A 17,026-nucleotide genomic window follows, 5' to 3' on the forward strand; every position below is an offset into this window, starting at 1 on the left:
ATTTCTTATTACAAGTAGTTTTGACCCTACAGATGCCTTCTAGTGCCACAAAACATTATTAAATGTAAGTCATTTGTGATATTGACTAATGGTGGTATGTTGGATGTTGAACCTAATACATACTTTTTATTCTTATTCTCAGAGATTCGTCAGCGACCTGCAGCTCAAAGAAACCTTTCTCCAGCACCAGCAGGCTCTAGCCAGGGCTCTCCCTGCAAAGTTCCAGTATCTCCTGGACCACCAAAGGACACTTCGGCCCCTGGTGGACCCCCAGAAAGAACTGTTATTCCAGCCCTATCGTCAAATGTGTTACCAAGACGTTTTGGATCCCCTGCTACTTCAGTGCCTGGAATGGGTAAACAGAGCACTTAACGTTATTTACAGTTTATATTGTTTTCTCTGGTTACCAATAAAACGGACCATTTTCAGACAGTATGGAAATGGCATTTCATTTGGAAATAGCAGAGCAGTTATCTGATTAAGCAGGAGTTCCATATTCAATTAGCCATAACTCTTTACAGCTGGCACCTTGTGATACTGAAACCTATTTCTTGAGCTCATTTAACTGTTATGGCTTCTTTGTTTAAATGGCAATAAAACTTTGTAGTATTCTGTAGTCAACAGTATAGCATATCTTTTTATATTCAGCTTTAGAATGGTCCCAGATTTATATAAAATGACGATAGAAGAGAACATTTTTGGAATATATTTGTGCTTTTTGCTAGCCCCTTCATATATATTTTTAAATATGACAATTACTTAACATATTTCAGGAAGAATATTCATGCGTTGTGGTGTATAATACTACTAATGTTAATGTGGGCTTGGTAGATTTTTCTTTTTTTAAGCCATAGAACCTTAGTATCTTCTGACAGATACTTTAACATAAAGTTCTATTGAATTAATAACAATAATTCAATAGAATTACTACTATTACCCTTTACTAGTATTTCATTTCTTTGGACTCTCATTTTTCAGTGCTGTAGATCTCTAGGGGAAGACCCCATTTTTGGAGTGTAATAGATTATATTACCCTGCAGCTTTCTTTTGGAGTGTGATTGGGACATGGAAGTCCACTATATCAGCAGATCACATTAGTTTATGTAGATTTCCATGTCTGATTATTGAATATGATAGTAAATTATTTATTTTATTTTAGAATATTTAATTTTAATTTAGATTACTTTCATATTTCATGACTAATTACATATAATTTATAATGATTTTGAGGCTAGTTAGTAGTTGATATCAGGTATTCAGGGCACTTATGTAATAAAATCAATAAGCAATCTAAATGTTACTAATGCAGTAGACTTTTTTTCCTGCTTTTTCTTCAAAAAAAGCAGCATAAGATTTTAGAAAACTAGAAAACTATTAATTTATAAATACATTAAGAAAGCTAGCTACAAATGAAATGAATACAAAACATAACTTTTAATTATTGGTTATTGAAAAAATACTTTTAAACTTGACATATAATGATGTCACTCAAGGCAGCCATATATTTTGTGAAGTTGAGTAAATTAAAGTGATTGAAAATTATTCATCTTTCAGTTATCTAGTTGATCCAAGATACCCATATTTGTAAAGTAAAGCTCTTAGTTGTTTAATGAAAGAACATTTTTTGTGAGAATGCATGAGTTATATACATTTGTATAACTAGTTTTAAAGAAATTAAAGTTTAGCAATTTATATAAAATAATAAAAATTATATACTAGCACATGTAAGAACAGGATTATAGCAGGAGCAATGGCCTACCATTTCATGATCATGTAAATATAACATATTTTACTGAAGTTTTTAATTAGTTTCTGTGTAAAAGACTTTGTATTTAAGTTGTACATTGCCAAAAGTATGAATGAGTTAAGTGATTTCTTACAGCGAAGATTAATAATTCATATTTTCATTATGCCATATTTGTGGAAGAGAATCAATTTAATGTGTATTACCACAGGGCTCCCATATGTTTGGAAATTAATAACCAGCAGGTACTTGATAATTTGCCAAGCTGTGTAAAAATGACCAGTATTCCTACAATGATTGCTCTTGATGTTTTTATTAATTACTGTTACCCATAACAGCATGAATACAAAGATGTGTTATTTTAAAAGTTATTAGTATGCAAGGGAGTTAAGATAGTTTTATGAAATCTGTTGTTTTATTTATCCAGATTCCTTTCTGGACATTTTCATTTTAAACATGTAGAAGTAAAATACTCCAGCAAAAGTTAAGTTGGCTTAAATGCTTTCAAAATCTAATTTGGCATGTTTATTCAAGTTGAAAATTTGGTAATGAGGGATGACACTTAATGTCTACATTCAAGTTAATGTTTTGATGATAATGATTGAATGTTGTTAGTACGACTATACCAATAACTGATGAAATCTGAAAAATGTACTTGATTTGTAATACTAAAAACTTATTCTAGAACCTAAATTTCATTTACTAGCTATAATTCTACATCATTTGCCTTTTTAAAGATGGTAACAACCTTTAGATTTGTGATTATTTACAAAGCAAATCTCTTTCTTATCTTTTAACATATTAATATCATGTTACTGCCCTAAAGCCATTTTTTAATGCTTTAAAGTATTTGTCACAGCCATTTTGAAAACCTTTTATGCATGTATTGCAGGGTTTATTCCAACAAGACCGCATTTTGTTTCAAAGTCTTCTACGAGGTCTCCACGTAACCTCCATTGCTGCCTATCTTACTCTTATCTGGCCTTGTTTTACAAAGGCAAACATCACATCTTATTTATTTTATTCTCTCACTTTCTTCTCAGTGCCTTCTGTGTAGTCTCTCAGTTCAGAGTATCTCCTGCACACAGTTCTGTTTCAGTTTTCAGAGACTGTGGAGTTAACAATTCATAAAGTTTGAATGTGCAATCTTTGTTTTTGTTGCTACTGTTTTTATATGATGTAATCATTAACTAAATTCTGGGTTATTCCTCCACTCCCCATTCTCCATTCATCTCCTCTGATACTGGCTAATTTATTACATGAACACAATGTATCTCTCTATTTATTTAGATCTTCTCTAGTTTCTCTCAACAATGTTTTGCAGTGTTCAGTATATAGGTTTTGCACCTTTTGGGGTTAAACGTACATCTAATTTTTTCATGTTTTTATCATATTTGAAATGATATTTTATTAACTATTTCCATTGTTCCTTGCTAACATATATAGAAATAGAGTTGATTTTTGTATATTGATCTTGTATCCTGTAATATTGCTAAACTCACTTGTTAGTTCTGATAGCTTTTTTTCTTATAGATTCCATAGTATTTTCTACATAGGCTGTCAGATTGTAAGTAAGGACAATTTTACTTCTTCTTTTAAAATCTGGATTCCTTTCATTTCTTTTTCTTGCCTTATTATACTAGCTAGAACCTTTAGTGCAGTGTTAAATAGAAGTGGTGAGAGCAGACATCCTTGCCTTATTGCTGATCTTAGGAGGAGAGCATTTACTTTTTCTTCATTCAGCCTGATGTAAGCTATAGGTTTTTTTTTTTTAATAGATACCCTTTGTCAGATTGAGGAAGTACCCTTCCAATCCTAGTTACAAAGGTTTTTATCAGTAAAAGATGATGGATTTTGTCAAATGCTTTTTCTGCATCTATTGAGATGCTCATGTAGGGTTTTAGTTTGTTTTTTTGTTTTAACATCACTGTTTTAACATTCACTATCTCATATGGTGAAATACACTGATTGATTTTTTAAAAATAAATTTATTTATTTATTTTTGGCTGCGTTGGGTCTTTGTTGCTGTGCGTGGGCTTTCTCTAGTTGCGGCAAGCGAGGGCTACTCTTCGTTGCAGTGTATGGGCTTCTCATTGTGGTGGTTTCTCTTGCTGCGGAGCACAGGCTCTAGGCACAGGGGCTTTAGTAGTTGTGGCATGCAGGCTCTAGAGTGCAGGCTCAGTAGTTGTGGCACATGGGCTTAGTTGCTCTGCGGCATGTGGGATCTTCCCAGACCAGGGATCGAATCCGTGTCCCCTCCATTGGCAGGTGGATTCTTAATCACTGCTCCACCAGGGAAGTCCCTGATTGTTTTTTTTTTTGTTTGTTTGTTTTGTTTTTTGCTGTATGCAGGCCTCTCACTGCCGTGGCCTCTCCTGTCACGGAGCACAGGCTCCGGACGCGCAGGCTCAGCAGCCATGGCCCGCGGGCCCAGCCGCTCCACGGCACGCGGGATCCTCCCGGACTGGAGCACGAACCCGTGCGCCCTGCATCGGCAAGCGGACTCCCAACCACCGCGCCACCAGGGAAGCCCCCTTATTGGTTTTTTTAACATTGATTTTTAGATGTTAAACCACTAGCTTTCCTGAGGTAAATTTCACTTGGTCATGATGTTTTATTATTTTATATATATTGTTGGGTTCAATTTGCTAAAATTTCGTTAGAAATATTTACAGCAATTTTCCTTAGGGATATTGGTCTGTAGTTTTGTTTTTTCTTGTAATTTTTTTTTCTGGTTTTGTTATCAGAGTAATGCTGGCCTCACTATGAGAAGGTATTTTCTCATCTTTAATTTTATGGACAAGTTTGTGTGGAAATGGTATTATTTCTTCGAATTTTATTTTTTAATAGAGGGGGTTCTATTAGTTACCTGTTTTATACATATTAGTGTGTATATGTCAATCCCAATCTCCCAATTCATCACACCCCCTCCCACACACCGGCTTTCCCCTCTTGGTGTCCATACATTTGTTCTGTACATTTGTGTCTCTATTTCTGCCATGCAAACCAGTTCATCTGTACCATTTTGCTAGATTCCACATATATACGTTAATATACGATATTTGTTTTTCTTTTTCTGACTTACTTCACTCTGTATAACAGTCTCTAGGTCCATCCACGTCTCTACAAATGACCAAATTTCGTTCCTTTTTATGGCTGATACTCCATTCTATATATGTACCACATCTTCTTTATCCATTTGTCTGTCAGTGGGCATTTAGGTACTTCCATGACCTGGCTATTGTAAATAGTGCTGCAGTGAACATTGGGGTGCATGTATCTTTTTGAATTACGGTTTTCTCTGGGTATATGCCCAATAGTGGGATTGCTGGGTCATATGGTAATTCTATTTTTAGTTTTTTAAGGAACCTCCGTACTGTTCTCCATAGTGGCTGTATTGATTTACATTCCCACCAACAGTGCAAGAGGGTTCCCTTTTCTCCACACCCTCTCCAGCATTTGTTGTTTGTAGATTTTCTGATGATGCCCATTCTAACTGGTGTGAGGTGATACCTCATTGTAGTTTTGATTTGCATTTCTCTAATAATTAGTGATGTTGAGCAGCTTTTCATGTGCCACTTGGCCATCTGTATGTCATCTTTGGAGAAATGTCTATCTGGTCTTTTGCCCATTTTTTTATTGGGTTGTTTGTTTTTTGTAATATTGAGCTGCATGAGCTGTTTATATATTTTGGAGATTAATCCTTTGTCTGTTGATTCGTTTGCACATATTTTCTCCCATTCTGAAGGTTGTCTTTTCATCTTGTTTTGTAGTTTCCTTTGCTTTGCAAAAACTTTTAAGTTTCATTAAGTCCCATTTGTTTATTTTTGTTTTTATTTCCATTACTCTAGGAGGTGGATCAAAAAAGATCTTGCTGTGATTTATGTCATAGAGTATTCTTCCTATGTTTTCCTGTAAGAGTTTTATAGTCTCTGGTCTTATATTTAGGTCTCTAATCCATTTTGAGTTTATTTTTGTGTATGGTGTTAAGGAGTGTTCTAATTTCATTCTTTTACATGTAGCTGTCCTGTTTTCCCAGCACCACTTATTGAAGAGATTGTCTTTTCTCCATTGTATATTCCTGCCTTCTTTATCAAAAATAAGGTGACCATATGTGCGTAGGGTTTATCTCTGGGCTTTCTATCTTGTTCCATTGATCTGTGTTTCCGTTTTTGTGCCAGTACCATATTGTCTTGATTACTGTAGCTTTGTAGTATAGTCTGAAGTCAGGGAGTCTGATTCCTCCAGCTCCATTTTTTTCCCTCATGACTGCTTTGGCTATTCGGGGTCTTTTGTGTCTCTGTACAAATTTTAAGATGATTTGTTCTTGTTCTGTAAAAAATGCCATTGGTAATTTGATAGGGATTGCATTGAATATGTAGATGGCTTTGAGGAGTATAGTCATTTTCACAATATTGATTCTTCCAATCCAGAAACATAGTATATCTCTCCATCTGTTGGTATCATCTTTAATTTCTTTCATCAGTGTCTTATAGTTTTCTGCATACAGGTCTTTTGTCTCCCTAGGTAGGTTTATTTCTAGGTATTTTATTCTTTTTGTTGCAGTGGTAAATGGGGGTGTTTCCTTAATTTCTCTTTCAGATTTTCCATCATTAGTATATAGGAATGCAAGAGATTTCTGTGCATTAACTTTGTATCCTGCAACTTTACCAAATTCATTGATTAGCTCTAGGAGTTTTCTGGTGGCATCTTTGAGATTCTCTAGGTATAGTATCATGTCATCTTCAAACAGTGACACTTTTACTTCTTCTTTTCCGATTTGTATTCCTTTTATTTCTTTTTCTTCTCTGATTTCCATAGCTAGGACTTCCAAAACTATGTTGAATGATAGTGGCAAGAGTGGACATCCTTGTCTTGTTCCTGATCTTAGAGGAAATGCTTTCAGTTTTTCACCATTGAGAATGATGTTTGGTGTGGGTTTGTCGTATACGGCCTTTATTATGTTGAGGTAAGTTCCCTCTGTGCCCACTTTCTGGAGAGTTTTTATCATAAATGGGTGTTGAATTTTGTCAAAAGCTTTTTCTGCATCTATTGCAATGATCATATGATTTTTCTTCAATTTGTTAATATGGTGTATCACATTGATTGATTTGCATATATTGAAGAATCCTTGCATTCCTTGGGTAAACCCCAGTTGATCATGGTGTATGATCCTTTTAATGTGCTATTGGATTCTGTTTGCTAGTATTTTGTTTGAGGATTTTTGCATCTATGCTCATCGTTGATATTGGCCTGTAGTTTTCTATCCTTGTGACATCTTTGTCTGGTTTTGGTATCAGGGTGATGGTGGCCTCATAGAATGAGTTTGGGAGTGTTCCTTCCTCTGAAAATTTTTGGAAGAGTTTGAGAAGAATGGGTGTTAGCTCTTCTCTAAATGTTTGATAGAATTCGCCTGTGAAGCCATCTGGTCCTGGACTTTTGTTTGTTGGAAGATTTTATATCACAGTTTCAATTTCATTACTTGTGATTGGTCTGTTCATATTTTCTATTTCTTCCTGGTTCAGTCTTGGAAGGTTATACCTTTTTAAGAATTTGTCAGTTTCTTCCAAGTTGTCCATTTTATTGGCACAGAGTTGCTTATAGTAGTCTCTTAGGATGCTTTGTATTTCTGCAGTGTCTGTTGTAACTTCTCCTTTTTCATTTCTAATTTTATTGATTTGAGTCCTCTCCCTCTTTTGCTTGATGAGTCTGGCTAATGGTTTATCAGTTTTGTTTATCTTCTCAAAGAACGAGCTTTTAGTTTTGTTGATCTTTGCTGTTGTTTTCTTTGCTTCTATATCATTTATTTCTGCTCTGATCTTTATGATTTCTTTCCTTGTAGTAACTGTGGGTTTTGTTTGTTCTTCTTACTCTAGTTACTTTAGTTGTAAGGTTAGATTGTTTATTTGAGATTTTTCTTGTTTCTTGAGGGAGCATTGTATTGCTATAACCTTCCCTCTTAGAACTGCTTTTGCTGCATGCCATAGGTTTTGGATCATCGTGTTTTCATTGTCATTTGTCTCTAGGTATTTTTTGATTTTCTTTTTGATTTCTTCAGTGATCTCTTGGTTATTTAGTAACGTATTGTGTAGCCTCCATGTGTCTGTGTTTTTTATGTTTTTTCCCCTTTAATTGATTTCTAATCTCATAGCATTGTGGTCAGAAAAGATGCTTGATATAATTCCAATTTTCTTAAATTTACCAAGGCTTGATTTGTGACCCAAGATGTGATCTATCCTGGAGAATGTTGCATGTGCATTTGAGAAGAAAGTGTAATCTGCTGTTTTTGGATGGAATGTCCTATAAATATCAATTAAATCTATCTGATCTCTTTTGTTATTTAAAGCTTGTGTTTCCTTATTAATTTTCTGTCTGGATGATCTTTCCTTTGGTGTAAATAAGGTGTTAAAGTCCCCTACTATTATTGTGTTATTGTCGATTTCCCCTTTTAGAGCTGTTAGCATTTGCCTTATATATTGAGGTGCTCCTATGTTGGGTGCATATACATTTATAATTGTTATATCTTCTTCTTGGATTGATCCCTTTCGTAGTGTCCTTCCTTGTCTCTTGTAACATTCTTTATTTAAAGTCTATTTTATCTGATATGAGTATTGCTACTACAGCTTTCTTTTGATTTCCATTTGCATTGAATATCTTTTTCCATCTCCTCGCTTTCAGTCTGTTTGTGTCCCTAGGTCTGAAGTGGGTCTCTTGTAGACAGTATATATATGGGTCTTGTTTTTGTGTCCCTTCAGCAAGCCTGTGTCTTTTGGTTGGAGCATTTGATCCATTCACATTTAAGGTAATTATTGATATGTATGTTCCTATTACCGTTTTCTTAATTGTTTTGGGTTTGTTTTTGTAGGTCCTTTTCTTCTCTTGTGTTTCCCACTTAGGCGAATTCCTCTGGCATTTGTTTTAGCTCTGGTTTGGTGGTGCTGAACTCTCTTAGCTTTTGCTTGTCTGTAAAGTTTTTGATTTCTCAGTTGAATCTGAATGAGATCCTTGCCTGATAGAATAATCTTTGTTGTAGGTTCTTCCCTTTAATCACTTTAAATACATCATGCCACTGCCCTCTGGCTTGTAGGGTTTCTGCTGAGAAATCAGCTGTTAACCTTATGGGAGTTCCCTTGTATGTTATTTGTCATTTTTGCCTTGTTGCTTTTAATAATTTTTCTTTGTCTTTAACTTTTGCCAATTTGATTACTATGTGTCTTGGTGTATGTCTTCCTTGGGTTTATCCTGTATGGGACTCTCTGCACTTCCTGGACTTGGGTGGCTATTTCCTTTCCCATGTTAGGGAAGTTTTCGACTATAATCTCTTCAGATATTTTCTTGGGTCCTTTCTCTCTCTCTTCTCCTTCTGGAACCCCTATCATGCAAATGTTGTTGCATTTAATGTTGTCCCAGTGGTCTCTTAGGCTGTCTTCATTTCTTTTCATTCTTTTTTCTTTATTCTGTTCTGTAGCAGTGAATTCCACCATTCTGTCTTCCAGGTCACTTATCTGTTCTTCTGCCTCAGTTATTCTGCTATTGATTCCTTCTAGTGTATTTTTCATTTCAGTTATTGTATTGTTCATCTCTGTTTGTTTGTTCTTTAATTATTCTAGGTCTTTGTTAAACATTTCTTTCATCTTCTGAGTCTTTGCCTCCATTCTTTTTCCGAGGTCCTGGATCATCTTCGCTATCATTATTCTGAATTCTTTTTCTGGATGGTTGCCTATCTCCATTTTATTTAATTGTTTTTCTGGGGTTTTATTTTGTTCCTTCATCTGGTACATAGTCCTCTGCCTTTTCATTTTGTCTTTCTGTGAATTTGGTTTTTGTTCCACAGGCTGCAGGACTGTAGTTCTTCTTGCTTCTTCTGTCTGTCCTGTGGTCTGGTATTATTTCTTAATAATAAATTAAAATTTTATAGGTTAAAGTACCTGGGCTTGGTGTTTTCTTTGTGGAAGGTTTTTTTTTGCAACTAAAAATTCAGTTTTTTAAAGGGAAAACTGCAGACTAATATCCCTCATGAACATGGATGCAAAAATTCTTAACAAAATTTTAACAAATTAAATAGTTATCTAATTGTTGTTGAGTGAGTTGTGGTAGTTTGGTAGTCTTTCGAGGAATTTATTTCATCTAACTTACAGAATTTATTGGCATAAAGTTATTCATAATATACCCTTCTTATTCTTTTAATATCTTTACTATCTCGATTTATGTCATGTCTCATTTTTTTAATAAATTTATTTATTTATTTATTCATTTATTTATTTTTGGCTGCATTGGGTCTTCGTTGCTATGCACGAGCTTTCTCTAGTTGCAGCAAGTGGGGGCTGCTCTTCGTTCCAGTGTGCAGGCTCCTCACTGCAGTGGCTTTCTTGTTGTGTAGCATGGGCTTTTAGGTGCCTGGGCTTCGGTAGTTGTGGCGCATGGGCTCAGTAGTTTTGGCTCGCGCGCTCTAGACTGCAGGCTCCGTAGTTGGGACTCACGAGCTTAGTTACTTCTTGGCATGTGGGATCTTCCTGGTTCAGGACTCGAACCTGTGGCCCCTGCATTGTCAGATGGATTCTTAACCACTGCGCCACCAGGGAAGTCTGTCTCATTCTTAACGTTAGTATTTTGTATCTTCCTTTTTTTTTTCCCTGATTAGTCTGGCTAGACGTTTATCAATGCAATTGGTCTTCTGAAAGAGCTAGCTTTTCTCTATTATTTTTGTATTTCCTCTTTTATTAATTCCCTCTCTGATCTTTATTATTTCCTTTATTCTGTTTACTTCAGGTTTCATTTGCTGTTTCCTTTGTGGTTCTTAAGGTGGAAGCTGAATTCATGGATTTTAGGCCTATCCTGTTTTGTAGGTGTTTAGTGGTATAGTGTTTAGTGTTATAAATTTTCCTCTAAGTATTGCTTTAGGTGCATGTCATAAATTTGATATGTTTTTTTGTTTGTTTTCATTTAGTTAAAAATGCTTTCTAATTTATTTTTTGATTTTTCTTTAAAGCCTGGATTTTTTATATGTCTATTATTTAGTCTCCAAAAATTTGGATATTTTCATGATGTCTTTTTGTTGCTGATTTCTAATTTAATTCTGTTGTTATCAGAAAACATACTTTGAATTATTGAATCTTCTTAAATGTATTGAGACTTGTTTTATACCTCATACTATCATTTGTCTTGGTGTATGTTTTATATTCACTTGAAAGGAATATATATTCTGTTCCTGTTGGGTAGAATGGCTATAAATGTCAATTAGGTCAAGTTGGTAGTAGATAGTACTCTATGTCATCAATGATTTTCTGTCTGTTTGTTCTGTCAATTATTGAGAGAATGCTGTTGAAATCTCTGACTATAATTGTGTCTTTGTTTCTTTTTGTAGTTCTGTTAGTTTTTGAAACTCTGTTATGATGCACATATATGTTTAGGATTATTATGTCTTCTTGATGAATTGACTCCTTGTCATTATGAAATTACCCTTTTTATCCCTGATTATATTCTTTGCTCCCGAATCTACTCTGATTGCTATTAATACAAGTGCTCCAGGTTTCTTTTGATTAGTGTTAGTGTATTTATATATTTTTCCTGTCATTTACTTTTAACCTGTTTGTGTCCTTATATTTAAAATGGGGTTTTTGTAAGCGGCATCTATTGGGTCTTGCTTTTTTATCCATTCTGACAATATTTGCCTTATAGTGAGGATGTTCAGGCCACATAAATTTAATGTAATGATTAGTATGTTTAGGTTTGAGTTTAAATCTTTTATTGTGCTATTTTTTTTCCTATTTGTCCCATCTGTTCTGCTACCTTTCTCCTGTCTTCTGCCTTCTTGTGGGTTGAGTGTCTTTTATGATTCCATTTAATTCTTTTTGTTGCCTTATCAGCTATAGTGCTTTTTTGTTTTTGTTATTTTAGCAGGTATTTTAGAGTTTGCAGTATGTATCTTTAATTTGTCATAGTTCATCTCAAGTAATATGATACCAGTTCTCACATAGTTTACGAATCAAGCTACAGTGTACTAATGTTTCTCTCCTTCTGGCCTTTGTGCTATTGTTGTCATACGTTTTGCTTATATATGTATTATAAACCCCAGAAGAAATTACAGATATCCCCCGCATTTTGAAAGTTCACTTTACACCACTTTGCTTTTATGAAAGACCTACATTAGTACCTGTTTTCACTAACTGAAAGAAATCGGAAGAGGGTTTTCGCTTTTACGAAAAAAGGTGGAAAGCAAAAATAGCGTTTAGCGTTTGTTTTGCAGTGAGCTGTTATAGAGGCAGCGCACATCCTGAGCAGCAAGAGTGGCACCGCCAAGCTACTTCCCTGGGAACTACACTCAGCATCTCAGCATCAAGCCGCCATAGCTTTGAACTTTGTCTGTGAACATCTGTGTTTTATCTCAATTTATTTTGTGCATCCATTAGCAAGATGTATCCTAAGGTAATTGCTTCTTCACTTTATGCCATTTTGGCTTACAAAAGCTTTCATGGGAAATTTTGGACAGGAAGGGAAATCATGTATTACTTTTTCTTTAAGCCACTGATTATTTTTTAAAGTGATTTAAATAATAAATTTTATGTATTTACCCACATGGTAACCATTTCAGGTACTCCTCTTTCTTTTGTGTAGATCCAGCTTTCTGTCTGATGTCATTTTTCTTCTGCCTGAAGGATTTCTTCTAACATTTCTTATAGTACAGTTCTGCTAGTGATGAATTCTTTCAGTTTTGTATGTCCAAAAAAAGCCTTCATTTTTAAAAGATGTTTTCATTAATACAGAGTTCTAATTTGATAGTTTTTCTTTCAGAACTTTAAAGATACTGTTTCACTGTCTTCTGGCTTGCTTATATTCTGATGAGAAATCTGTCATTCTTATCTCTGTTTCTCTGTATATAATGTATCTTTTTCTGACTGCTTTTTTTTTTTTTTCGGTACGCGGGCCTCTCACTGTTGTGGCCTCTCCCGTTGCGGAGCACAGGCTCCAGACACACAGGCCCAGCGGCCATGGCTCACGGGCCCAGCCGCTCCGCGGCATGTGGGATCTTCCTGGACCAGGGCACGAACCCATGTCCCCTGCATCGGCAGGTGGACTCTCAACCACTGTGCCACAGCTGACTGCTTTTAAGATTTTCCCTCTATCACTGGTTTTAAGCAGTTTGAGTATGCTGTGCCTTGGCACAATATTATTTATATTTCTTGTGCTTAGGGCTTGTTGATATTCTTGGGTCTGTGTGTTTGTTTACAGTTTTCGTCCAATTTGGAAAAGTTCTGTGCATTATTTCTTCTAATATATTTTTCTTTCCCTCTTTCTCCTCTTCTGAACTTCAGTTATATGTATACTAGGTGCTTGAAGTTGTTCCATGGCTCACTGATGATTTGTTCATTTAAAAATCTTTTTAGACTTTGTGTTTCATTTTGTATGGTTTCTGTTGCTCTGTCTTGAAGTTTACTAATTTTTTCTTGTAATGTCCAGCTATTCATTTCGTCTGTGGATTTTTAAATCAAGATATAGATTTCACCTGTAGAGATTCAATTTGGATCTTTTAAATTTTTTTCATGTCTCTACTTAACATATTAAGTCTTTCCTCTGGATTCTCAAGCATATGGAATATAGTCATAATAAGTGTTTTAGTATATTTGTCTATTAATGGTGTCATCTTTGTCATTTCTGGGTCACTTTTGATTGATTTTTCTCATATGGGTTGTATTTTCCTGCTAATTTGCATGTCTAATAATTTTTTATCTGATGTCAGACATTGTAGATCTAACCTTATTGGGTACAGGATGTTTTCATATTCCTATACAAAGCTCCTCTGAATACTTACCCAATGACCTGTGAGTTATGAAGTTTTCCACCCTGGCTGGTGGGAACATGTGATATTTTTGATCCCATGTGAGCACTGGTAGCTTTAGTATTTTGGGGCAGTTATTTCTCTGTCCTCAGGTAGTCTTCCTCATAGGCATCCTGGGCAGATCTTTGGTGTTCTTGCTCTGTGCATTCTCTCCCCTCTGGTACTCTTTCCAGTGAACTCAACCTGTCTTGGCCTCCCCAGAGTTCCAGCTTTATCTCCTCAACTCAAGGAGACTGATGAACTTCACCTGGATTTACCCTGCCTGAGTTGCTACCTGGAAACTCTCTCCAGGCAACAGGTTGGGGGCAGTTGGCTGTTGGGAGTTGGCAGTGGGCTCATCTTATTTGCTTTTTGTCTTTCAGGGATCTTTATCTTACATTGCCTGATATCCAGTGTCTTTAAGACCATTGCATCATATATTTTACACAGTATTTTAGTTGTTTTAGGTGGGAAGATTAAATCTGACCCTGGTTATTCTGTTGTGGTACAAAGTGGACATCCCCTAGTTTATTATTACATAAACTTTTAAGAGTCTGAGCATTTTAAAAATTAATTTGTACAGAACTCAACATAGCTTTATTCCTTAATAGATTATGTTCCTGGTTCTAATATAGCACATGTATAAATATATTTTTTGTAGTGCAGTATTTTCAATGAAAATTTGAACACAGAGGTTAATAACAATATTATTTTTGTTTTGTTAAAATCATTTAAAAGTTCGAACAAGCATAGGTAGTTTTTGGCAACTGAATTAAAGTTTAAATGTATTTTATACATATAAGTTATATATATATTTATTTATTTACTAGGTCTTCATCCTCCTGGTCCACCTTTAGCAAGACCTATTCTGCCCCGAGAACGAGGAGCTCTGGATAGAATTGTTGAATATTTAGTTGGTGATGGTCCACAGAACAGGTAATGTTTACTAGGGTGGTAGAAAAATGAAAATGAAGAAAAGCTTATTGGTTAGGGTATGTGTGTGTGCACATGCCCTAGATGTTCTACAACTTTGTGGTTCTTGTTTCCTGATTTTAGAACGTAATGGAGTATTTTATAGCCCTGCAAAAGAGTACATATTCAATTATTTTTCAGTAGTAGCTTAAAGTATCTAGATAAAAAATTTAAAAATGTATTATATATAACAGAAAAAATATTGTAACTGCTATGTTATAACCATACTATAAGGTAATTTTTAGAGAAATTGAATCATTTCATTGACTCTTTCGAACTTGAAGAGCATGTAAATAGTGAAAAGTTGGTAGGTTGTAAGAAATGGAGTTTTACAAATGTGAGTACTGGACTTGATGGTGATAATTTTAATAACAGTGAGGATAATTTCATGTATTTGGCACTTACAGTTCCAAAATGCTTTTCCAGGTATTATCTTAATTAATCCTTATAATAACTCTAGGATTATAGGTATGATGTGAGCAGAGCAATTGTCATAGTATAGACTTTTAAGTAATTCTTAGGATATTCTTAGAGTAGATATTTGACAAGGTTATTGGTTAATATTATCGTTTTAATAAAGGGACTAGAATTTAATGTTAATGTAAAAAATTATATGTTATTCAAAACAGATAGAATGTTGTTTGATAGGGCCAAGTATTTGTTAAGTACATATGCAGAGAACAGAGAGATTACATAAGTAGAAAATGCAGAAGATGTTTAAGTGTAACTGGGATAGATAGAGGCATCATGATGTATAGAAATTAACCTTTGGACTGGACTAAACAAGATTAAATTAATTTCTTTACTACAAGACATCTCAGAGGTTTTAATAATACTCACTGTGAATCTCTAAGAGGTTTCATCTTTTCCAGTCTTAATCTGACCACAGATTTGGGGTCTGTCATCCCCAGGAATATATGTTAGAAAACATTAAAATTTAAGTGTTCTGTTATCAAATATGTTTCTGCTTACTTAGTAAGAATATTTTCATTTGAGTGTTTCTTAGTTTATTTTTAATTTGATGTATAAATTATATTTTAAAATAGTTGAAATTTTTACTGTAAGCATGTTTAAAGAGTATTGTTTATTGTTTTATAAGTAATATCTAATCTACTATGACATGTTTAGCGATATTAAATGCTATGTACTGTGTACTTCAGCTGTGATGGCTAAAGTAGCCTCTCCCATGGGTTTTATCTGCATTTGTAACTTCTCTATTCATTTTTCCTTTTGGTGTAGGTATGCCCTTATATGTCAGCAGTGTTTTTCTCACAATGGCATGGCTTTGAAAGAAGAATTTGAATACATTGGTAAGAATTATTTGGCAGTTAGATTTAAATGTTTTAAATATTTCATTCTATGCCAATTCCCATGTAATGCCATTTTATTTTAGGTACTACTCTTTATATGTTGTTCAGGCATATTGTAGAACACAGAGCAAAGTAGGAAAGGCAACTCAGGTTTTTTTCTTCATACAGTATACAGTTGTTATTATTATTTTTTTTTTTTGCCATGCGGTACGGCATGTGAGATCTTAGTTCCCCGACCAGGGATCGAACCCACTTCCCCTGCATTGGAAGCACGGAGTCTTAACTACTGGACCGTCAGGGAAGTCCCTAAGCCAGTTCTTAAACTTCACTGTGCATCAGAATCACATGAAGAGCTTTTAAAAATTGTGATGCCCAGGTCCCACCTACAGATAATCTGCTTTAATTGATCTGGGGTGGGGTCCAGGAATCAGCATTTTTTTAAAGCTCCTCAGAATATTTTTATGTGCAGCTACTAGTACTTAAAAATATTGAACTAAATTAATTATGCTTCTCAAATATGACATACTACATTTTTTGGGTCAAGTGAGCAAAATTCTGGATTTTAAGATACCTAATGATTCCGGTGACTAGAAATGTAACTTCTGTAACACATTTAGATCATTATAATATTGTTTTGCTATTAGTTAACCTGCTATGTAATTTATTATCTTTTCTGCTTTAAATTGATATTATAATTTTAATAATTAGAAAGTATGCTTTAAAATAAACTTTGGTTAGAACACCTGCCATAATATTATTAAAACCACGAGTAATTTCACAAGGGCTAAGTAACTTTTGAAGGTTTCTTTGACTGCTTGTAAAAGTAATCTTGAGAGTTACTTGATTAGTCCTTAAAATTTCTTTGGTTTTATGATTTTTGTTTTGTTTTTTTAAATGCTCTGCAGCTTTTCGTTGTGCCTACTGTTTCTTCTTGAATCCTGCGAGAAAAACCAGACCCCAGGCTCCAAGACTTCCAGAGTTTAGTTTTGAGAAGGGGCAGACTTTGGAAGGCTCAAGCACAGTTGGTTCCTTGCCCTCAGGAAGTGTGATTTCATCAGAGAACCAGATCAGTGAAGGTATGAATATGTTAATTAAAAAGTTTTGTCTCTTAATAATGTTTTAGACAAGAATGGATCAGATTTTGCAGCATGCGTATATCAGCTGTTGTTCTGATACTATGGCCTC

The 17,026-nt window shown here is 34.7% G+C and overlaps 1 protein-coding gene across 2 annotated transcripts in view; it reads left to right on the forward strand.

Moving 5' to 3' along the window:
* LNPK (lunapark, ER junction formation factor) overlaps positions 1-17,026 on the forward strand; it is an 89,937-nt gene that overhangs the window by 64,094 nt on the left and 8,817 nt on the right. For both annotated transcript variants that reach the window (XM_060152596.1, XM_060152597.1), the window contains exons 9-12: positions 143-355; positions 14,390-14,495; positions 15,771-15,841; positions 16,747-16,917. In XM_060152596.1, the coding sequence (XP_060008579.1) occupies positions 143-355; positions 14,390-14,495; positions 15,771-15,841; positions 16,747-16,917 (561 nt within the window). The remainder of the gene's footprint in view (positions 1-142; positions 356-14,389; positions 14,496-15,770; positions 15,842-16,746; positions 16,918-17,026) is intronic.

This window comes from Lagenorhynchus albirostris, chromosome 6 (genome assembly GCF_949774975.1).
Source record: "Lagenorhynchus albirostris chromosome 6, mLagAlb1.1, whole genome shotgun sequence".
Lineage (NCBI taxonomy): Eukaryota > Metazoa > Chordata > Mammalia > Artiodactyla > Delphinidae > Lagenorhynchus > Lagenorhynchus albirostris.